The 25,583-nt window shown below is 38.8% G+C and overlaps 1 protein-coding gene across 5 annotated transcripts in view; it reads right to left on the bottom strand.

The window, feature by feature from the left end:
* The window catches only part of PARD3B (par-3 family cell polarity regulator beta), a 1,090,519-nt gene that overhangs the window by 82,784 nt on the left and 982,152 nt on the right, over positions 1-25,583 (bottom strand). Inside the window, exons 22-23 of one of the 5 annotated variants that reach the window (XM_028831017.2) lie at positions 22,357-22,406; positions 19,723-19,808 (exon numbers count right to left, since the gene is read on the bottom strand). The exons of the other annotated variants lie outside the window; for them this stretch is intronic. Of the exons in view, the coding sequence (XP_028686850.2) occupies positions 22,386-22,406 (21 nt within the window). The 3' untranslated portion in view covers positions 19,723-19,808; positions 22,357-22,385. Of the gene's footprint in view, positions 1-19,722; positions 19,809-22,356; positions 22,407-25,583 lie in introns of those variants that run through there. 5 annotated transcript variants of the gene reach the window in all.

The raw sequence follows: 25,583 nt of genomic DNA, 5'->3' as shown, positions 1-25,583 counted from the left end.
TGGCTCACGCCTGTAATCCCAGCACTTTGAGAGGCCGAGACGGGCGGATCACGAGGTCAGGAGATCCAGACTATCCTGGCTAACATGGTGAAACCTCGTCTCTACTAAATATACAAAAACTAGCCGGGCGTAATGGCGGGCACCTGTAGTCCAGCTACTAGGGAGGCTGAGGCAGGAGAATGGCGTGAACCCGGGAGGCGGAGCTTGCAGTGAGTCGAGATCATGTCACTGCACTCCAGCCTGGGCGACAGAGCGAGACTCCGTCTCAAAAAAAAAAAAAAAAAAAAAAAAGCCTGGTTTATGTAGAGTTTTTTTCAGTTATTCATACATGGTGTCAGTCTATTAATTTGGTTAACATAAGATCTCATATTGTAAGCTTCCTGAGTGCTAAGACAATGCCTCCTTTTGGCACCATTGCATTCTCAAGGCCTGGCATATCATCTTTGTATCACTCTGCTCATTAATATTTACTGAGTCAATGAAACAGACGTCTCAAACATCTATTCAGTGGAATTTACCAGAAAGAATGAATCAGATTTCGTGCTAGATTTTTGGTCCAAACCTGTTAAATCATAGAAAACATATTATCAAAATGTTTTCAAGGGAGCTTTACCCTCATGACATCTGTTTTATGGTTATGCCTTATTAAGACTGCCACATTTCTTTTGTTTACATAGTCCTGGCTTTTCATATTCCTTACAAAATAAAAAAAAAACCTATAAATAGTCTAATAATTTAGATTTGAACTCGGATCTAGAGTATAAATCAAAACTGTTTGGAATCTAAATTATGTAATTGCTTAGCGTGAGGAAAGATTCCTATGAGCTCAAAGTAGCAGTGGACTAGGAGAGGAACCGTGTACAATAGGATGAATTACTGGGCACATAACTACTGTTGGACGGAATGGCTACCTCATTATGCAGTGCTTACTGGAGTCACAACATTATCAGACCTGTTCTACCATTCATGCTGGAATCAGACAGGCATTTTCCCCAAATTTGTATTAACCAAATGATTTTGTGATGACTGCAGCAGCTGAGTTCAAGTTCTAGGAAGATGAATAAAGACAAGTTGAGGAGAAAGGAAGAACTGAACAGAAAACCTTCTGAAAACTGATGTTCTTATGTCAAAACCTGGTTTGGAAAACCAAGCCAAATATGCATACATACATACACACACGCACACAACTGAATAGTTTCCTGTTAACTAGAGAAAAAAACTCAGCCTGTTAGTCTGGTATGCAAGGCCTTTAGTAACCCATAGCAACCTAACTTTCCAGCTTTATCTTGTCCTTCTTACGCGTGCTCAATGATCTTATTGATCTTATTAAGAATTTTATGGATCCCAAACATGTACTTTTTTTTTTTTTTTTTTTTTTCCCCTTTGGAGACAGAGTTTCACTTTTGTTGCCCAGGCTGGAGTGCAATGGTGCGACCTCAGCTCACTGCAACCTCCGCCTCCCGGGTTCAAGCTATTCTCCTGCCTCAGCCTCCCAAGTAGCCGGGATTATAGGCATGTGCCATCACGCCTAGCTAATTTTATGTTTTTAGTAGAGATGGGGTTTCACCATGTTGGTTACGCTGGCCTGGAACTCCTGACCTCCAGTGATCCACCCACCTCGGCCTCCCAAAGTACTGGGATTACAGGTGTGAGCCACCATGTCTGGCCAGCCAAACATGTGCTTTTTTGCCTATGGCAGGATATCCATTCAGTTTTGGTAGCTCTGCCTGTCATCAGGTTAGTGCCATAAACATGGCAGAGGTTTAGTAAACGCTGATTGACTGAATGAATGAAACAAAGAATATTGCTCTGATTGGCTGTATTCATTGCCACGAAGGGAAAAAAATAGGTGGATAAAGTAGTAGATTAAAAAAATAGGGGCAGGCACGGTGGCTCACGCCTGTAATACCAGCATTTTGGGAGGCTGAGGTGGGTGATCACTTGAGGCCAGGAGTTTGAGACCAGCCTGGCCAACATGGCAAAACCCTGTCTCTACTAAAAATACAAAAATTATCTGGGTGTGGTGGTACACGCTCCAAGTAATTCCAGCTACTTGGGAGGCTGAGACAGGAGAATTGCTTGAAGCCAGGAGGTGGACGTTTTAGTGAACCAAGATCACGCCACTGCATTCCAGCCTGGGCAACAAGAGTGAAACTCCATCTCAAAAAACAAACAAAAAACAGATTATGTGAGCATTAAAACACTCAAACAGAGAAGGGAGCCTGGAAGAAGGATAGGGAAAGAGGAAAAATCCCAGAGAAACAGAGAAAAGTTGCAAAAGGGAATGGAAACTATGAAAACAAGCTAGATTATGACAATCTACTCTAAATCTTAGCATACAGATAATTCCTGTCCTAAATTTCTTTCCATTAATCAAATTCATGGATCAATCAGAACACATCACTCCTCTACCAGCATGGGTAACACAGACTTTGCTCTTCTGATTACATGTATATATAGCATCTTACTTTCAATGTCTTTAAAATATGATTATTTTAAGTCAACATTTAAAGGTAGATTTGATATAATCATTTAATTGGGCATTGATTCATCTACACAGAACTCATTACTGAATTCTTCAATTTCACCAACATAATTTCCTTCCAAATTATCTTTTATCTAGATGCTGGAAGTGCAAGTCCTGTGAAAACTTTGCCAAAATTAAAAGCTTTTAGATTTCTAATGCTGGCTGAACACAAACCCATGGAAGATTGTTGAAGAATACTGCATGCTTGCCAACTGCCAGATATGACTGCTTTTCACATAATTAATGTCATTCTTGCTGCTCAAGTACCATTTCCATCCTCTAATAATTTGCACTAATAGAGGAAGTTTCTGCAATAATTTTTGCATCCTGCAAAACCACCGTGGCTTCTACACACCTTTTTAATCAAAATAATGACAATGGACAAAGGGGGCTGGTTAGAAATGTTACTGCAACCCTGGGTAGAATTTGCTTTGTCACTGTTTTCAAGCTCAAAAACCTGTCCAAAGGGCTCACTGCATTGACTATTATTAAGTCAATTAGACCTTGGTGCTTTGATTTCAATAGCATTGAACCATATGAATTTACACCCAGAAGAGAAAAATATATAAAATGAATGTGTTGGACAATTCTTCTACCAAAAGAAAGTGAAAAGAGAGTATTTTTTAAAAAGCAAAACCAAAAGATGAGCAGATGCAAATATAGGCCCAGGTCCCGTGAAATATGATAATTGTAAAATACTTTAAGCTGCAGCTTCCAGTAAGAGGAAGTGATAGACCAGCTGCAAATCATAACCTCAAACCTGCCAATTCACAGTGTTTTTTTTTTTTTTATTATGCTCTTGCAAAATCAAGAACTCTGCTCGGGATATAAAATTATGCAAATATACAGCAAGCAACAACAACAACAAAAAATCAGCCCAAGTGTCTCACATGAGCCAAGAAATGGATGTAGCACGATGGTGCTGCACAACTCACATGCCGTGGAGGAGGACACAGAGTCCGTGGTTAGTGGGTTTCTAGGAACCCTCTCCCTGACTTCCCTGTAAGCTGAGTAGTGATACTAAAATGAGGAAAGTTTGGGTATAAGGAGAGAACTGCTGAGTCTTTTCCCCTCTGTTCCTGAGTTACTTTCGAACTAGTGAAAGGCTACATCAAAGCCTCATACTTCTTTGGCTAAGATGGCTTTGAAAAAACTTCACCTGAGTCACCGCTAACCGTACTTGGCCACTCTGTGAAGTCCACCTAGTGGAGATCTGAGGATGCCACTTGAGCAGAACACGTTTGCTCTGTGCAATGACCTGGGGGAGGGGTGGGGTTCGGATCTGGAGACTGTTCAGTCATCTGATCAAAGCTTCAGAACCAGATATCTAAGCTACTGAGGAAATAATACAAAGGATACTTCAGTGTGGGTTTTAGTGGCCATTGTTAAAATAAAAAACAGCTGGTCATCAGTTGTGACAGCTGTGCTGCTACTTCGTGAACAGTCTGGCAGGCCCTGGGGAAAGGACAGAGTGACCAGCAATGGCTGGCTTGGAAGCGTGGATGCTGATGGGCCCCTGACCGTGGCCGTGGCCGTGGAGGGGCTGTGCACATACCTGCTCTAGAGGGTGATACCTAAAAGGTTAAACCGATTTTCAAACTACCTGTCCTGTTTTTAAAATGTGCTTGCTGTCTAGTTCCTGCATACATATTAAATGAGTGATATATCATCAGATACTTCATACAGGGTTTTGCAATGATCAAAGCACGTTCTCAGATATCTGACTCAATCCCCAACACTACCCTGACCAGGACAAAGGCAGGTGTTGTGAATTCCTCATAAGACTACTTCACTCAAAGAGAATGACAAGGCAGGGAGGGTAGGTCAGACAATCCTAAACGCACCATCATTCCCAATGCATGTCTGATTCCAGCATTAATTACTTCTTTTTTAAAATTATGTTCTAGGGTACATGTGCACAATGTGCAGTTTTGTTACGTATGTATACATAAGCCATGTTGGTGTGCTGCACCCATTAACTCATCATTTACATTAGGTATATCTCCTAATGCTATCCCTCCCCTCTCCACCCACCCCACAGTAGGACCCGGTGTGTGATGTCCCCCTTCCTGTGTCCAAGTGATCTCATTGTTCAATTCCGACCTATGAGTGAGAACATGCGGTGTTTGGTTTTCTGTTCTTGTGATAGTTTGCTGAGAATGATGGTTTCCAGCTTCATCCATGTCCATGCAAAGGACATGAACTTATCCTTTTTTTATGGCTGCATAGTATTCCATGGTGTGTATGTGCCACATTTTCTTAATTCAGTCTATCATTGATGGACATTTAGGTTGGTTCCAAGTCTTTGCTATTGTAAATAGTGCTGCAATAAACATACATGTGCATGTGTCTTTATAGCAGCATGATTTATAATCCTTTGGGTATATACCCAGTAATGGGATGGCTGGGTCGAATGGTATTTCTAGTTCTAGATCCTTGAGGAATCGCCACACTGTTTTCCACAATGGTTGAACTAGTTTACAGTCCCACCAACAGTGTAAAAGTGTTCCTATTTCTCCACATCCTCTCTAGCACCTGTTGTTTCCTGACTTTTTAATGATTGCTATTCTAACTGGTGTGAGATGGTATCTCATTGTGGTTTTGATTTGCATTTCTCCGATGGCCAGTGATGATGAACATTTTTTCATGTGTCTGTTTGCTGCATAAATTATGTCTTCTTTTGAGAAGTGTCTTTTCATATCCTTTGCCCACTTTTTGATGGGGTTGTTTTTTTCTTGTAAATTTGTTTGAGTTCTTTGTAGGTTCTGGATATTAGCCCTTTGTCAGCATTAATTAATTCTATCTGGAAACGGCATGAAGAGTCTCTAATTGAACACCCAGAGGCAGTGGTCTCAGGCCTGCACACAGTGTGGTATAGTGGTTGGGTTTGAATTCTGGCTCTACCACTTACTGACTTTGTGATCTTGGGCAAGTTAACTTTTGAGCCTCATTTCTCTCACCTGTAAATGCGATTAATAATAATACCTACTCAGATGAGGATTAAATTATATGATGAATATAAATCACATAGTACATCTCACACATAGTCTACTACATGCCAGTAAATCTTCATTCTTACTATTGTAGTTACATTGAATCTGACCTTTCTATTGGTTAAAAAACAAAGCATAATAAACAAAAACACTTGGGGAGAATTTCTTCCCTGCCCTATAGAATTCATTTCCATGAACGCTCTGAGCAGATCCGGCTTACAGAGCTAATGGAAGCTTCTTCACCGATACTATTCCGAAAACGGTATTGGGAAAGAGAGTGAGGAGGAGAAAGGAGAAAGAGACAGACAGAAAGGGAGGGCATTATAGAGAGAGAACTCTTACTTTCTCTTATGAAAGTGCCTCTTTTTTATACTATATGTATAGAAGATGAGTGGCTGGAATAATATGACACATTCAGAAGGATGATGTGTGTGTTGTGTGTGTGTGTGTACACACATATGTAACCATCTTATTGTTGCTTACAGAAACTACTCAATGCCTAGAGAAAAGTCTAATTCTTAAGCATGGCATCCAAGCCTTTCACAATCTACTGTCATCATTGTCATCCTCATCAGTATCACCATCCTTCATCCCTATACACTCTCACATTTCCTTACGTTGGTTCAAGCTTTTTCCTCTCCCCCTCTCTTCCATCACCAGGTCCTCTGGGAAGCCTGTCAGACAGAACTATTCTTTTTGTTTTCTGAGAGCCTACAGTATGTCTTTGTAAATAATACTTACCTAGACTGTTATAAGGAGGTGGTTTGTGTTTTTGTTTTTCCTTCTCCGTTGGATCATCAGTGCTTTGAGGACAAATAATCATGCTTTATTCATCTTTGTAATACTTCTTATCTCACACATATGCTCAATAAATGATTAAAAGAATAAAGCATCAACTAAATGAAAAAAGTAATATTGAAGGCGAGACGTAACATAGGCAGGCAGAGAAAAAAGTAATCCTCAACTACCCACGGAAAACAGACTTGGATTATCCTAGCTGGGCTACCTCAAGGTGCTATTAGCAACTGAATGCAATACTCCAATTCATGTGGGAACATGAATTCTACCAAATGAAATCAAGAAACAGCATTTGTGATTTAGGCATTTAACAGTGCAAATATGAAATATGTGTTTTATTACATTATTGAACAGTTTGGGATCACACATAAATACCAGGACCATGTGTGTGTAGTCCTAATGACTGGATGAGGAGAGAATGACAGCTGGCTTCCTTCCCAGGGTACAACAGGTTGTGTGCACAGGTAGAGAGTGAGTCCACCTCCAACTGCTGACCTCAGACATTTTACTATAGGGTCCATTGGTGGGTTTTCCTAAATTAGTGCAACCCCCAGATTTAGCCCTGCAGTCTGGCAGAAGGCCCCTTCATTGCGTTTTCAAGTCTGAAAGCATCCTCAGTGTCTGTGTTCAGAGAGATGCTCATCCAAGTGCAGTTCTTCCAGAGAAGCAAAGGTACAGAGTCTGAAGGGGAAGCATTGCATAGCAAGGGGTCAGCAGACGGGAGAAACAAAGAGAAAAGAAGAAACCAACACTCGTCATGACTATTTCTATGCAAAGAAGCCAAATTCCAACTTTGGCAGCTAAGCCATTGAAATTCTGGTTGAGTGCCATTTATATGATTTCCCATCTTTAAGGAGAAGAATGTTTATCTACTTACTTAAGGGTCTATTCATTATGTCCCAGTATGGCATGAATGTTGAGCGTAAGCAACACCTATTTATTATCTAGTACTGTTTTGCACTGCTTTAGTGGGCTCAGTTGGAGAATTGTGAGGTGATTTACAAACATTAGCCTAATACTTTAACACCCCTAAGAGGTAGGCAAAAGAATACGTAAGGCTCTCTACTCATCAATATAATGAAATTAAGAAAAGTGAAAATTTAGGATGAATATTGCAAAGAACTTCTTATGGTATAATCCATTAGGATGAAGGATAATTTCCCAGGGGGAGTTTATTTATATGTTAGAAAATGTACAGCACCCATTCATAATGTATTTGTGACAGATGTAATGCCATGTCTATCTATAAATCAGATTTACCTTCTGTTTGAAGCCCCAGAACCCTTCCTACTGAAGGCTATCCCCAGGGGCACTGACCTAAGATGTTTCACATCCAAAGGGCCCAATTACTAAAAATCTTCCATCTTGTAATTGGGTTTTGGTATGGAAAATAGCACCAACATTAATCCAAGTCACTTGGAAGGAAGTAGAGAGAGTTATATTCCTGAATTTGTCCATTGGTCCAATGTAGCTTTAGGGACAGGTCTCTCCGAGTATCTTCCTGAAGGGTCACGTGAAACTTACTTTTACTTTGCAGACAAGCAGCAATGCATAAATTACCCTAACAACCCACAAGTGAGTTACTGATCAGGCGATGATCCCTGAATTTAAATTTACAACGTTCACAAGGGAAACATCACTTTCAATTTGAGGGTCAACTGTGGGGAACAACTCATCTAAAGAGTGGGTAGAATCATCTTTCCTTAGGAACAGAGATCAAATACCATAATTCACAGGGTGGCAAAACTCAAGTGAGTGGGAGCAGGAGAATGCAATGCTGTGGAAGAAACAGGAATAGAGCCTCTTTCACCATATTCCTGGGGGACACAGGGACATGTGGTTCAAGTGTTAATCGAATCATTTCTTAAAAAATCAAAATTCAATTCAGCCTGCATCATTTTCAATAGCACACAACTCAGCTAAAAGACACCCCACGCTTGTTCCACCTCACAATTCTCAGTCAATGAGAATTCAAATACCTCCTCATAGCTAATACCTTTAATGGACTACACTCCCCACCATTTCCCAGGTACTCCTGAAAACCAAACTGCAAGAACCTATGAAAAGAGAGTGAGCTTATTCAAGGTTTTTAGATCCACTCCAGTTTTCATTAGGCCTGCTGCCACATTTACATTAGACTCACCTTGATTACTTCTCAATCCTACCCTGGGTGAATGCAATATAGCACCATTGGCATGTTTATAATCAGAAAGGAGAAAACACCAGGAAATGCAATTTGGGGTATAATTCTCTCCTAGTAAGGCCCCTAAGAAAAATGATCCAACACTTTAATGTGTTTCTAATTACTAATTTCTGTGAGTTATTGAAATCAGGGATCCTCAAAATGGGAGAGCTTGGCTATTGCCTGAGGAATTGCAGCAAAGCAGAGAGCACAGAGCCACCTAGGACAGGAGGAGGAAATTATAAAGGTGACAGAATGAACTCACTACCTCATAGGGAAGAGAAACCTTTTACTGGATAATGTCTTCCAATACCTTGTTCTTTGAGTGGGCTATTATTTAAATACTATGATTTAAATAGATCCATTACATCAATATTTTCAGAAGGAAATATACTTCTTCTTATGCTACAAACAAATATCCTAATAATGGTATTATTACTGTGTGCAGTTTGAACCAGAATATTCACATGCAGATTACAATGAAGAATACTGGTCCTGCTGTTACGTGTATCCCATAACAGAGTTGCAAACTGCTGTTAGTACACATCTGTAAGGATGGTTTAGTTTTGAAATGTCCTATGACATCTTTTGGCATGGAGAAAGGACCCAAATAAAGAGTCTGAGGACCACCACTCTGCTCCCTCCCTACCTATTGACTGGGGCCAACTCTGGGGCACAGCTGCACAAGGACGGAGTATGTGTTAAAGGAAAGACCGGGCTTGGATGTCTGTGATGTACATGATTAGTGGCTGTTGTTACTTCCTCTTTCCATTAATGCAGAGCTCGCAGGTGGGAATAAGCCATGATATCCTCTGGTGGGAACATGAGAAGGGGGCAGAGCAGATTTGATTATGGGGGCAATATGTCTACATGGTAGATGTGGAGCTAAGGGAGATGCAAAAAAGAACTCCATTTTACTCTGTATACACTCCTCTGTAGACTGGAAACTCGTGTGTCCCAATTTTGAACACATTTGTGAATATAATAGCCTCTGGTTTTGGCAGTCTGGAATGAAATCATTGGCCATCTCTCCTGAAAATCACTCTCTAGAGCTGGGCTGTGAGAAGAACATAGCAAGCTAGACCACTGCCAATCGTTTTTATTGTTTTCTAAGCACGAGGAATACATATCATCTATGCATCTTAGAAAATTAGAAATAACCACTATGGGGAAGAATGGTTAGGCTGGGTGCAGTGGCTCAAGCCTGCAATTCCAGCACTTTGGGAGGCCAAGGTAGGTGGATCACTTGAGGTCAGGAGTTCAAGACCAGCTTGAATGGTGAAACCCTGTTTCTACTAACAATACAAAAATTAACCGGGTGTAGTTGTGGGCACCTGTAATCCCAGTTTCTTGGGAGGCTGAGGCAGGAGAATAGCTTGAATCCAAGAGGTGGAGACTGCAGTGAGCCGAGATCATGCCACTACACTCTAGCACTCTAGCCTAGGCGACACAGCAAGACTCTGTCTCAAAAAAAAAAAAAAAAAAAAAAAAAAAAAAGGGGACTCCATAAGACTCCATAGTTCTGATCCAGCCACCTCTCTGGCCTCTGTCCACTCTCCCTCTCCCTCACTCTCACTCACTCTCCTCTCTACTCCTCCCTACTCCTCCAGCTTCCCAAGCATCTTGCTCCCTTACCCTTCTCTGACCACTTTGTAGAAAACAGCATGCCTTGCCCAGCCCCTTAGCCCAGCTTGATATTTCTTCCTGGTCATTATCATGGCCTGATATTTACTCTTTACTTGTTTATTGTCTATCTGTTTTTACAAACATAAACTCTATGAGAACAAGGACTTTGTTTTCTTTCCCTAGCACTAGGACCAGTCCCTTGAAAATATTCAACAAATCAATATTTGATCAAGTGAAATGGTTATAAACCACTTTCCTAAACATGCCTAAACATGCACGTCTCTTCTTCTTTCTTTTTTTTTTTTTTTTTGGCTTTTTCACTTTTTCTCTTTTATCCCTTTTCCTTCTCAGAGACAAAAAAAATTAATGCACAAAGTAACCCAGTATGGGAAGTCTTTGTAAATGCTTTTACTAGACTCTATTAGAGGTGACTTTTTTCATCTCTTAAAACACTGAACGATTAGCCCCATGTGGTGGCGTGAGCCTGTAGTTCCAGCTCCTTGGGAGGCCGAGGTGGAAGGATTGCTTGAGCCCTGGAGGTTGAGGCTGAAGTGACCTGTTTGCACCCCTGCACTCTAGCCTGGGTGACAAAGCAAGACCTTGTCTCAAAAAAAAAAAAAACAAAAAAACCCAAAAAAAACACAAACACCCAAAAAACATTGAATGTTAAAATCTGTATCTTTTTCTAAGTTTAGTATTTATTTTCATAAATTTGAGAATAATTCTGGTTACAGAGGGGTGATTTCATTATTTAATTAACACTTATGTTTCCTGTTACTGATGTTTACACTGGATGATAAAAAATCTTTTTAAAAATTAGCCTGAAAAAATATACCTTGATTCAAATGTAATTGTTATGAATAAAGGTATAGGGGTAAGAAAATGGATTTTTATTTTCCAAATTCAATTAATCCATGAAAATTTTCACACACAAGAACATCTGGTGGATAGGAGAATAAAATAAGCCATCTTCAAGTTCTGTACAGAATATGAACTTCATTTATTTGTCTTCTGTCATCAAGGTATAAAACAGCTTATCTGGGCACTGGGGTGTTCTTCCTACCAGTCTCACTGCTAAATTGTTTTATTTATGATCATTATTTTCCTTCTGCCTTCCTTTGGGAGAAGAGAATACAAAAATTAAAATTTATAAATTCAAAACATCCACATCTTAAAGAAAATATGTCTAATATTTTCCTTGAGTGAAAAAAGAGGGATGGCCATATTTTGCTTTCTTTTCTTTGCAATGAAAGTTGAAACAGTGATTTTGTGTTATTATAACACTCATCGTTTCTCCCTCTAATTTGGATGGTTTTTAATAAAGCTCCATTGATTCCACTGAAAGGAATTCCTCCTGGCAAAAGCAGAACACACACACTGATTGCTAAATATGCAGCAATTATCATATTCAGCAGCCTACTTTAATATCTTATTTATAGATGTATCTATCTATAATTTGCTTTAATTAAGTTGCATTGATTTTAATGACAGGAGCGATTCACACAGAAGGGGCTGGTGTCATATGCTCCCATGAGTCCTGGTCTATCGCACTTTTTAAAGATGTGGTCTGATGCCTTAGTGATCTTCCTTAGGCTCCGGACAAACTCATCCTAACTTAGCGAAGTTTAAGGGAACTTTCCAGTGTGCTGACACCTCAGATTTTGCCCTCCTGATCACAGGATGGTGTGAATTAATACGTAACTTTGTGCAATGAGAGTGGCAACCAAATTTCAAAATAGTTTCATTGTGTATAACTGCATCACTAGGAAAATGTTGCACTATTAATTTAGACAACTACCCTCTGTAAGGTGTGGCTAAAACAGTGTTTTGCCACTCTAGTAACTCTGAACCATTTCCCCCCCTGCATTGCCAATAACAATAGTTGGCTCTGAGAAGGATACTGAGACTTGAGCTATTTTTAAATTCTTGATTATTTTCCATACCCCTTCTGGTATAAGTCTGAGAAAACTGAAACCAAGAACTTACAACAGTTTTGCCTTTTATGACACCTGTGTTCCAAAGTGATGGGACTAGGTGGCTAAACATAACACAAAGAAACATGACAATATCAAGTATATTTTTAAAACCTCTAAAATATGACTCATCATGACCAGAAACGATTTCTTTTCCTTTTCTAATGGATGAAGAAGTAAGCACTGCTTCTATAAATCTTTGCACCTCAGAAGGTGCCAACATTAATTTTGTATAAATTATCCATGTTCGAATGCCAAGGCATGATCACAAAGGAACACTCAGAAGACAGTTATGCCAGCGCATTCGCAGATTCTGGTCACCATTTTTCACTCACTGATTATTGCTACAAGTGTTGATTAATAGTGGTGTTCATGCTGCTAGAATGCATTTCCCTGGAGGTGAAGAAAACATTCAAGGAAAAAAAACAGAAGGAAAGATAATAATCAACCCATCCTTCCGCTTCTCTGTAATAACTCTGCAGAGAGCGTGCAAATCATGGTTCCTGATGATCTGTTAGCAGCTTCTGAACCATTTCACTAAAAAGATCATCCATATGCATCAGATCACCAATTTGTCAATCAGTTTATAAGGCAATTAAATGTTCCTTAATCTCCTCCCTCTCTCTTTGGAAGAGGATAAAATGATATAAGCAGCAGGGGTCTGAGAGTGGTGTTAGGACATTTCATATCCAGTCTCTCTCCTGTGTCTCGGTGCCCTGTCTGAATGCTAGATAAAGCTTCAATGACAATAATGTGCAAGACTGGAATTTACCAAGGCTGATTAGCTTAGTACTTATTTTTCTCTCATCAGTAATGTCATCCCTCTTATCCATGGAGGGAAACTAATGAATTGGATTTAGAGAGCAAGAACATTTCTTAATAAATGCAATATGACAGGAGATATGAAAAATACAGATGAGAATACAGCAGGGGAAGGCTTGCATGCCCAGGCGATTCTACTTTAGACTGTTTAGATCTCAACTCCAAGAGCCTCTGATCTTGAAGGCTATCAGTTTCCTTTGTCCAGCTCAATAAGATCATTTCCTGCTTCATGTTTCTCTCTCTGGGTGGCTTTTCTCATCATTAATCCTATGATGTGTTTTTGTTCTTCTAACTCTTAATTGTCTCTAATGAGGAGCAGACCATCAATGGCCACATTTGCAGTTCCCCTCTTGATTTAAGTGGAAAGACTAATTAGTATAAATTACGGTGAAAAAAACCTGAGTCCCTCCCATAAGTTGGAAGAAGAAAAAGCAAGTGAATTTACAATATTATATCTTCTTGCAGAGAGTATACAATTTAGTTCTTCCACAGCAATCAGGTTTAGGCTCGTGTTGGCTTTTCCGTAAATTCTTTTGCAAAGGTCACAGTCTACAAACAGATATTGAAATTTAACCTTTCAGATCACAACCCCTCTCCTTGGACATCTCATCTTTCACTCACCTCTCACTCTGGCGTTTTCTAATGGTCCTGCACTACATAATTCCTTTACAGCAATTCTTATTCAGGTGGGTTATGCCTCTAGAGTCATCCTTTCTTTCTTCCCCATTTCATCTTCTTGAATTGTCCAGCATGAGTATCTGTGCGGCCAGTCCAGGAAGATATTTTCCATTGCTTTATTCCTCAGTGGAAGCATGTGCAACATTTTGTAGGGATTATGAAAGAAAGGAATCCAAGTCAGCTCTTACCCTGCTAACCACATACACACCAGAGACATTTTGCCCCTCTCTGAACCTCGGATTCTCTATCTCTAGCTCCTCAGGAGGGAAGGGTGTTGCCTGAAGAGGGCAAATCTCTGGCAGCTGAAGTAATAGATTCTGAACCCTTAGCTATTGTACTAACTAAAGCACACTGCATTCTGGAAGAAAGCCGACAAAGCAGAAAGGAGAAAATAAAAACAAAAAGACAGTAATGAATCAGCAAACATTTAAATTATTTTCCAGTAACCATACAACCCTTATTTTTGCTACAATTGAACTGACTACTGGAAAGTGGCATTACATGTAAATTACATCAACATCCTTATGATATTGGCATCTACTCCTCATCCAAAAGTCTTCAAGTCTTGTTTAACCCTTCTGTGGGTAGCAAAAGACAGGTCTCAAGCATAGGATAATACATTTTTCTCCAAACTTCACTAGCAACATAAATGTGGCGGAGAGAACTTGGTTTACTATTTCACGAGTTGCAGCTGTAAGGTTAGATGTGCACAGCATTTCCTTTCCACACGCTCCTGTGTGCCACTCTTTTGCATCTTGTGGTGGGAATGTGCATAACCTATGGATAGCATTTCTTATTCTTCACAGTGTTGTTGGGTGGCACCTTTCTTTGCCTGCCTATACCAAGGTGGCAGTTGGTATAGTTTCTCTGTGATCTGTTATTATTTTTCATTCATGCTACCAGATGGATACCAGATGGGTAATTGTAGCCAGTGCCTCTGCTCTAAGTCCACACCAGAGCCCATGGGCATGGACCTGTCAGTGAGCTGACTCTAAAATGGCACTTCAAAGAAATACTCCTCAAAACTGTATGCATCTGTTCTCTACTCTTAAAGAAAAGCTGGTCTACAAGGATTTTCTTTTTTTCATTTTTTAAGTAGATATTACATCCATAAGAAAAAGGGAAAATAACCAGCGGATAACCAGATAGTGGCTTGTGGATGTCAAACTCATTTCTACCTAATGGCACATCCAAAAAGCTACTAATTCAAATAGCCATGTCAGTAAAGAAAGTGAAGTATAATCAATAGGTTTCTTTTTGGTGATAGCCTCACAATGTAGAGTCCAATTCCCAAAGGGCAGCTTTTACATAACATTTTCTGAAGTTAAAAAGGAAAAAAAGTAAGTGAAGAAAAAATCTAAGAGCTTTGAAAGGCCTAGTGATTCCTACAGAAGAACACAGAGTACAGAAAAAAAAAAATGAGTGAAATGGTGGCAAAGACCTGTTGTAAGAACTCTTCCCTAATCTGTTTCTCTTAAACTGAGCCTTGGTTGTCACGCCCGACAAATTACATTTAAAAAAAATATCCTGATGGATCATCTGGTTGTTTCAAGTGTGTATTTCAGCAGTTCATTATGAAAGTTTATTTTCTAAATTAACTACAAATGAAGTGGGATCTTCTAGCCATTTTCTCACACAATGCTGTCAGCTATTTTCTTTCAGCAGACATCAAAGCAGATCCCCAGTCCATGCCAAGCTCTTTTCCTGGAGAAGTTCTGACAAACAGTTATGTGTTCCCTTAGGTTACTATGGAAACACTTACTTTTCAGGTCTTCCACTTACAAAGGTAACATCTGCATTAAAATATGTTGGAAGTTAATTATTTTTAATGCTCAAGTAGAGTCATGCCACTATAGCCATATCCATTATTTCAAAATTCATAAACATAAATTGACTTAATCTATAAAAATACTTAAATGAGGTGCTCACCCTATAGGCATAATTGCCAGCCTGTTAGGTAGCCACTTGGAACATTGTCAAAGACACCAAAAGAGATGTTAGCAATGACCTACTTGCTGGCATTCCTCGTTATGCTAGCTTGTTGAGTATTTAAGATTGTGTCATGTCTGACATGAAGAGAAGAGGCTAGAGATGAGAATACAGGGCAGGTCTCAATTGATACGTGCTTTCCCTTTGGAGACTCATAGATGATTCTGCCTCCGTTACTCATCTGGGCCATCAAGAATTCAAACATTTGTTGAGGGGCAGCAAAGTACTCAGCATGAGGTTGGGCACAACAGAGGGCTCAAATGTGCATGAGTTATTAAATAAGTTGCTTGCTGGTACCAGGCAGAATGTGGTTAAGTTTTACTTCCTGGTGCAGACCAGAAGTGGTAGAGAAGTACTGTCAGGGAGAGGGAGATGAGGCTGGAGCAGCTGGAGAAGGCTTCATGAGAGGCTACTGTGACTGTATAGATACATGAAATGTGAGCACAACCTCTTACCAGGAAGACCAATGGGATGCTGTCTAACCTAGCTTCCAGATCACTCACACAGACCATTGGCTGCTGACTGTAATAGCTAGCTGTTTGCAGGGGACTGTGGATGAGTAAGAATCTTGATGCATGATGGGCCATGAGTAACTTCTCAAAAGCAGTCAATCCATCTCTGATGCATCATGTAGGTGTCATCAGCTACTTGAAAAAGGTAGTGAGATGAGGACTAGGCTTTACAGTAGAGAGAATTGGACTTTGTATCTGGAGAAACTTCTGTGTTACTCCTAAGATAAGTATGGTAGGTCTCGATCCTCCTCCTTTTCCTGAGAGAGACCTAGAAACAATGCTGCCCAATGCAACAAGCATTTATCAAGTATGTACTCTCTATGATCTAAGAATGGAAAGGAGGCTGCAGGGAAGGTTGAGACAGATTCTGATGAAGGCTATTGCCTTATTGCCTGGCCTTATACACTGACACAGAAACAGTAGGGGTTCTAATGGTTGACCTCTGGGAGGTTTTCTGTGGCAGAGGAGTACTTGAGATAGCCACATCTTTAACTGCCCCTTGTCAGTTGTCACCACAGAAAAGACTACTTAGTATACTGTAGTCAACCGAAACTCAAACATTAATGATTTGTTTTGTCATCATCCTCAAACCATAGTTCACCCATATAAAAGAAGTAAGAGCTAAGCTCTTTTCTCCTTTACTGATGTTGGTCACGTACCACAGAATTTTTACAAAAAAGCCTTACTGCAGTAAAAAAAAAAATGACTTTTTCTATTTTTTCCCCCTTGTCAAAGGCCTGTTCTACAGAAGGTCATTAGGTTGTACTGACAAGATTTGTGCTAACCCACACTCCCTCCAGTGTGTATGTGTGTGTGTGTTTATGTTTCCAAATAGATTGTTTATCTACTCCATTATCTTTCTGGAAGCCATACTTCATTGCATCAAGCATATTTATCAATAAGAAATGAATGCTATCCTGAGAACTGATTTGTTCAAGGTAACTTTCATTATAGTTATACTTGCTGTGTCTGATGATGCTTCTACACTTGTGCTATTTTATTTATAGCTGCAGACCTCTCATTTGACTTCTTCACCATCTAAAAGCCAAGTGGTATCTCACTGACCACTTGTGTCCCCAAACAGAATTTACCTGGAAAGGGGGTTTGAATATATGAGTACAGAAATCATTTTAAATGATTTTAAAATTACTACCCATTATTGATAAAGATTGGTCTCCCCTACTCCCTGCCACCCCCAGAGGCCAAAATAAAGGCAATAAAATTGTGCTTTGGGCATTGCATACCTTAAGAGTTAACTATACAAAAATGCAATAATTACTAAAGACAAAGCACTAAGCAGAAGTGGTAATCTTGTGCATTTAGTTTTTTTTCATGTCAATTCAGCATCTTACATTATTTTCTTCACTAGAACTAAAAAAGGTAGTGGTATGGAATGTGGCATCTGTCTTGTTTGTTTCCAAGTCAAAAATGAAAATGTGGCCAGGCAGTAAGTGCCGTAAACAGTAGACGAGCAGTTGGAGATCAAGGTTGAGCTTGCTATCAAGTTAGAGTCATGCTTACATTACTGAGGCCCCAGAGCTGCTGCAGACTTTCTGGCTGGCATACTTCTGGGCATACCTGCTTACTAAAATTTTAGAAAACAGGGCCACAAAGGCAAGTACTCTTTGTAAAACTCTACCTGGCAATACTGGAATCACCTTTGTAGTTTTGATTTTGAAAGCAAGGTTCTGTCACTACCATATATCAAGGGAGCAGTAGAATGGGCTGGACCTGTGATAGCTGCTTACAGTGGGTAGAAGTGCACATCCACAATCCCACTACAGACACCCAGATGTGACTACGGGTACACAGACGGACAAGGATAAAAAGACGGATCTGAGAAGAAAGGACAGATTAGGACAAAGTGTGAAACAATCTATGTTCAAGATTGTCCATGACCAGTTGGCAAGCATTTGGGTCAAGTCGAAATGGGTGAGCAATGTAGGTTAGGGAATTCCAGCAGAAACTATAATCCTAGTGTTCTGGGGGTACTGGAGATAGCAGCCTCAGTGGAAGTCTGATACTGATAAGGACATGGAGCCCCAGACCTTGAGGGAAGCAAGGGCAGGGTGGGGAGTATCATGAAAATCAGAGTAAGACTGGTTTGATTCTAAGATGATTTCTGAAAAAGGATCAGATTTTCCTGCACCTTCCCCGGGACTGGGTACACATCATGGACCCATAGGCAGAATCCCAGTAATCATATCTGCTGGAGCGAAGGGGCTGGAAGGGGCGAGAGTCAGGCCCTTTGTTGAAATTCTTATTGAGCTGGAGTTGTCACCAAAATGAAGGGTGAGTATTAGTTCAGTGTGAGAAAGGATAAGCCTTCGATAATGCTGGGTCTCATGTGTACTGTTCTGAATCTGCAGAGAGAATTTCCTACTGTATTCTAAATATGATTCTGTTATTAGGTTAGCATCCACACTATAGACCTCAGTCTAGGAGCTAATAAAGTCATGCAACAAATATCTCTATGTCTACAGCAGGAACTTTGTTTTTTATCTTTAACAATTACAACAATGCACCCTGACAGACAAAATAAAACCTTTTTGTGTTAGAAGGTAATTGTGAATACATAACACCCAGCATTATATTATAATTATTTTTTACATCTTTAATGTTAAAACAAAAACCTCTTAATTCTCTGAATTTCTTTGGCCTTTCAGCTTAGCCCTACTGAAGTTATGGTGACATGTAACTAGAAAACCAGCTTTGTTACTATATTTTCCAGAGACCCTACTCTTGGAGTGGTATGGAAACCAATTTGAAAGTTTTACATACCATGTCTCTTGTTTTCAGGACCATTTAAAGAAAAATTAGGAGTTAACCATGTAGGAGGGGAAAAAAGCCCTAGTATTTTCCAGTCATACCATAAGATATGCATTGCTTTACTGTGTGTGAATAAGAAAGTTGCAGCTAAGAAAATGGGCTTTGTGAGGCAATAAAACTGTCCTGGTTCTTGCCATGGTACATCACTAAGAAATCTCTTATTCTGAAGAGGTTTAAGTGTGTTGATGGGTATCAAATTCTGAATAAAAATGGCAATGTGAGCATAGGCAATCTACTACTGATCTCCCAGATTCTGGCTGAAATGACCAACCACATAGGAAACAGGTGAAACATGCACCAGTGCGAGTCTTTGAGGAGTATGTATTGGAAATACTGCCATGGGTTAGGCAGAAAGGAGGGCATGGTGCCAGCTCAAAACCAACCCTTCCTGGGGAGCAGGCAGAGGAGGCTAAGCCTTTCATTAGAAGGGTGAGGCTGGAGGAGAGGTTATGAGACTGAGGAGATTAACATGGGGCTTTCTGTTATGTTGGAAGTGGCAGCATTCCGAACAGAACACCTGGAAAGTCTTGGATTCTCCAAGTAGCTTTAACCGTGGAAAAAATCTAAAAGATAGAAAGTGCTCTCTCTTCTAATTAGATGGGAAATAGTATGAAGATGAAGGGCAGACACAACCACAGGCAATATAGGATGAGAGAGCTGGGCCAAACAGAAGTCAGGGTATGACTTCACCCTGGAAAGCTCACCCCTTATCCAGTGATTTCAGCAAAACCACCTGCAAAACTAAGCAGATGCAAAGTTCTCCTCCAAGTATTGTTGAGGGTTGTAGCTCCACTCCTGTTCTCTCAGCTGCTGAATTTCTAAACAGGAGGTGTGAAATAACATCAGACAGTCCTGGTGTTGAGGTTTGAGGAGACTCTTCTACAAATATTCAGATGTAAGGTGATGAGAATCAAGGAGACTTCAATCACTTCATTTAAGGTTGCTTTCAAGCAAGAAAACAGCAGGAGACTAACATGAAGCCATCAATAAAATAGAACACAAAAAAGGTTTGGCAAAATGAATGCAGAGACCAAAACCCTGACAAATGTAGGCAAAAAATTGGAATATCGTGAACAAAGAAAGAAGCCCCTAAGATCCAGACAGAGAAAACAAGTTACTTAGAAGAAAGAAAAGTTAGATAAACCTCAGATTTCTCCTTCACCAATATTAAAAACCAAAAGATAATAGAATTTTCAGGAAAAAAGCCGTGGGAAGCAGTCAAGTCATTCATTACAAAAAAAAATTTGTTATGTACTTCAAACTTCAACCCAGCAGACATTCTTATAAATATTTAGATTTATATATAAAGAATATTATCAGATTTTAAGGATTTAAAAATATACTGCCTACATATTCTTCCTGAACTAAAATTACTCAAAAAAAAAAAAAAAAGGCAGGTTATCCGAGAGATGAATCAAAATAAAGAACTGGGCAATGGAGCTGTCACAGCAAGGAAGGACTGGCATTAAACACTGCATATAATCCCTGGATAGTAGGATGTATGTCACATCAAAAATATTTTAAAAATAGAGATACACCTTCTTTAGAAATACAACTTTATCTTAAATGCCACAGGTTAAAAAGTATAAAGGAAAGTTGTGATAACACAGTCATGTTACTTTGTTTCTTTAACATGGAAGGGACTCAAAAGATTATTTTATTTTTGATGTTGATAGAGAAAATATGCTAAAGAATATTTATAAAGCCAGTATGATTGAAATTACTAAAAATTATCAAAGGAAATATGGTATGACCAGCATGGCCAAGATGGTGAAACCTTGTCTCTACTAGTCAGGCATGGTAGCAGGTGCCTGTAATCCCAGGTACTCAGGAGGCTGAGGCAAAGAATTGCTGGAACCCGGGAGGCAGAGGTTGCAGTGAGGCAAGATTGCGCCACTGCACTCCAGCCTAGGCAACAGAGCTAGACTCCATCTCAAAAAAGAAAAAAAGAAAAAACATACACACAGACACACACATAGTACATGGGGTAAGAAAACAGAAAAGGGTATATAAAACAAAGCCTGAAACAAGATGACAGAAAGGACAAGAATCCCAGTTATCATAACAGATAGAAATGAGTTAAACATTTCTTTGGAAGAAAAAGCCTCAGAATGAATCAAATGACACAATTCAACTTTTAATAAGTGATAGACCTAAGAAAAAAGGGATACTGAAAGGCCTCAGAACCAAATAGTATATGGGAATTTTAACTTAATATCTGTGTTTAACAGATAAACAAAGTGATAAATAAGTATTTACAGTATCAAAAAGTATAATTAATAAGGTTGTTTTACTATATTTTCTCAATAGTAAGAAACACATTTCTCATACCTAAATATTTGTAAAACTGAAATGTCTTTTAATGTAAAAATTTACATTTAAAAGCTGTTAGTAAAAATTTATTGTGTGTATAATAATCGGTGCTGACTTATATTTAAGGAAATATGGTATGCACATATTTATTACCTACTAATGTGCCAGTACCACAAGCCAAGAGATTTTTGTCTATTTTGCTCTTTGCTATCCTCCAGCACCTTCATGGTGCCTGGAATATATAATAGGCACTCAATAAGTATTTATTAGAGAATACATACTTACAGAAAAATCATTATTTTGAATTTAATTAATTTTTTAAACGAGAACAGTTACCATATATTATGCCGACTTTTAATAAATGCCACCAGGCAAAAATGGGAGAAGTCACTGTCCTTGACTACAGAGCTTAAAACCATACATTAGTAATAAAAACTTAAATAAAAAACCTAATAAAGATCATATAAATCATTCTTGATCAAAGGAAAACTAAAAAGTCTTTAATATTATAGAATACTTAGAAAAAAATAATAAGAATGCTAGCATATTATCACTTCCAGAAGTATACCTAAACTAAGTTCAAAAGCAAATTCATTGCCTTAAATTATATTGTTTTAAAATGATACTGAGATGTACGTAGAATAAATAGCTGAATAATTCAAAAAGTAGGTTTGTTTCATTTCTTTTTAAGGAAACAAAATAATTAATGGAGTAAAAATAATGAAGTAAAAAATGAAAACACAAAATAATAAAATACACTAAAAGGTTAAAAATCTCAAAGAAATATAGGTAATTTTACAGAAAAGACAGATTTCCAAAATTCAGTAAAGGAAAAAAATCTCCTTTTCCAAATATCTGTATCTATCAGAAAAGCTTAAAAAGGTGTCAAAGAATTACCCAGGAAAGAGGATCAAGGTAGATGTTTTTATGGATGAGTTATTTAAAATCTTTACAAAGAAAGAGATAATTCCTACATTATAGATGTTGTTACAAAGCACAGAAGCAGATGAAAAGCTAGCCAGATCATTTGGCAAAGGTAATGTAACCCTTCTGTATAAAACAGCTAAAGTTAGAAACAAACAAACAAAAAAACCTACTTATCAATTTCACTTACAAGTAAGATAAAAAATCAGTAATGAAATATTAATCCCTGCGCAGGTCTCTCTAAAGGAAAAAACAGACAGCATGTAAGTATAGACTTATTTTTTCAGAACTGCAAGGGCTATTCAACATTAGTATATTCATATAAACTCTCACATTAATAGAAAAAGGAGAAAAAAATCATATAATCAAATATCCCAAGTTTGTTTACCCAAAAATAAAAGTCCTTAAGCTCTAAGGTATCACAAAGTTAAATAATCTATTGACAAAGTTGGAAAAAAAAACCCTGAATGAAATTTGACAGTAAAGGTTTAATACTCTTCTTTCCATATCAAGAACCTTAACAAGTTAGGAGTGACAAAGGCAAACACTGTAATAGAAAAAATAGAAAATTCATAAAAAGAAATATACATGGCCAATAAACCTATGAAATGTTTATTCTCAGTTGTAATTAAGAAATGAAAACAACATAATTGATATTTGTCATCAAATTGGTAAAACTAGGAAAAATACAAAAATTGTTTGTTTCAAACTCAATTTTAATAGGGTTACTCTAAAATCCATATAAAACAGACTATTAATATTTGTTCAGTGTATTAATGAATATGCTGCTGGCAAGAATATAAACTTAACAACTTTCATAGGAAGGATGAGTAATATGTGCCAAATTTTAAATAAATTTCATGGCCTCATACTAGATAATGAGCATCTTATATTGATTTATGATAAAGAACTAATAATACAAATACTTATGTATAAGGCTAATTATTATTTCACTACTTATAAGAAACAATGAATACAACTTAAACGTCTAATAATGGTAAAGTGATTAACTAATTACTTAATATCCTTTCTAGAAAATACTATGCATTAAACATTAAATTTACAGTTTTGAAGACTGTTTAATGTCATGAGAAATTTTCAAAATATAACAAAGTTAAAAAAGTGGCTTAAATATAGCATATTCAGAAGGATCCCAATTTAATTACTACATAAGTTATACATACGTGTGTGTGTGTGTGTATGTATAGAAAGAAAACACTCCAAAACATAAACAAACAGTGTTCATTTCTTGGGTGGTCAGATAATGAATAATTTACATTTTCATTTTAACACTTTTACCAATTACCTGAACATTTTAGACCATGTATTACTTTTATGATAAAAACTTGTTGTCTTCCAGGCCTGAGCCTCCAGTCATCCCCAGCCAGAGCTATTGAGCCAGCAGCAACTCAGCAACTCCCTGGACAGAGAGCCTCCAGGGGCAACTGAAAGCCTCTCTGTCACTGCCTCTGCAGTGGAAGTGCCCTTGCAACCCTTGGACTGACAAAGGAGCAAAGAACCCAAGTGCTTTAGCACTTTGTAGTCGACCCAAGGAGAGGAGGACAGACCATCTCCCATGGTTCCCACATACCCACCACTACTCATCACCAGACAAGGAATCCCTGGCTTGGGCTTGCAGCACAGACCCTCCCCATCCCACTGAGGGATTACTGACCTGCATCTCTCTAGGGCAGAGGCTTCGGGAGACAAACAAAAGACCCTTGGCCACAATCACTGCTAAGGTCCCTTCCTTTTTTGCCTCTAAGTTAGGGGAGGAACATAAACACTCAGATCTCTCCAGAGCTGCAGTGGGCAGACCAGGAGTGCCAAGCCATTATCTACAGCCAGCACTGAAGAGGGAGAGAACCCAAACTTTCGGAGCATTGAGGGAGAACATAGTTGCAACTATGAGGAAACACAGGGGAGCCACAAAACCAAGCAAGAGTCTACCAACTGACTAAGCCTAAGTGCCATCTACTGGATCACACCCCAAAGCTTTAACACCAAAAATGCCTTGCTAACATACCCACCTCTGAAACCAGAGATAAGAAGTCAGCTTCAAATACTCTGCACAAAGCCTCAGTCCAGTGAAAACATCCAGAAAAGAAGTCTATTGACTGTACTCAATCTACAATGCAGTAAATGGAACCACCCACATGCAGAGATAAGAAAGAAGCAACACAACAACTCTGATATGTCCTCCAAACAACCTCACCAGGTTGGCAGTAACACCAAAACTTTTTTTTAGAAAAAAAGGTCTCTAACAAGAGTTCTTTAACCAGGCTGAACTGGCTAGAACAACACAAATAGAATTCAGAATATGGATAGGAATGAAGGTCATTGAGATTCAGTAGGCTGGCAATACCTAATTCAAGGAATGTAAGAATCACAACAAAGTGATACAGGAGCTGAAGGATGAAATAGCCAGTGTAAAAAAGAACATAATGGGTCTGACAGAGCTGAATAACACAATAGAAGAATTTCACAATGCAATCATAAGTATTAACAGCAGAATAAACCAAGCTGAGGAAAGAATCTCAGAGCTTGAAGACTGATTCTTTAAATAAGACAGTCAGACAAATGAACAAAACCTCTGGAAAGAATGGGATTATGAAAAGAGACCAAATCAGTCATGCCTGAAAGGGAGGGGGAGAAAGCAAACAACTTGGAACATGTATTTCAGGCTATTGTTCATGAAAACGTTCCCAACCTTGCTAGACAGGCCAACAGTCAAATTCAGGAAATACAGATAACTCCTGCAAGATTCTCCATAAGAAGATCATCCCCAAGACACATGATCATCAGATTTTTCCAAGGTTGAAATGAAAGAAAGAATGTTAAAAGCAGCTAGAGAGAAAGGGCAGGTCACCCACAAAGGGAACACCATCAGGCTAACGGCAGACCTCTCAGTTGAAACCCTACAGGCCAGAAGAGTTTGGCAGCCTATATTCAACTTTCTGAAAGAAAAAAATCTTCAACCAAGAATTTTATATCCAGCTAAACGAAGCTTCCTAAGCAAAGGAGAAATAAGATCCTTTTCAGATAAGCAAATGTTGAGGGAATTCACTATGACCAGACCTGCCTTACAAGAAATCTTGAAAGGAACATTAAATATAGAAAGGAAAGACTGCTACCAGCTAACACAAAAGCACACAGACCAGTGTCACTATAAAGCAACCACACAGCCAACATAATAACCAGCTAACAACATGATGACAGGATCGAATCCACACATATCAATATTAACCTTGAATGTAAACCTGCTAAATGCCTCACTTAAAAGGCACAGAATGGCAAGCTGTATAAAAGTGTAAGACCAAATGACTTGCTGTCTTCAAGAGATCCATCTCACATGAAATGACACCTGTAGGCTCAAAATAAAGGGACAGAAGAAAATCTACCAAGCACATGGAAAAC

The sequence above is a fragment of the Macaca mulatta genome, chromosome 12 (assembly GCF_049350105.2).
Source record: "Macaca mulatta isolate MMU2019108-1 chromosome 12, T2T-MMU8v2.0, whole genome shotgun sequence".
Lineage (NCBI taxonomy): Eukaryota > Metazoa > Chordata > Mammalia > Primates > Cercopithecidae > Macaca > Macaca mulatta.
Note: the sequence above shows the minus strand (reverse complement) of the source record. Positions and strands in the feature narration are given on the sequence as shown.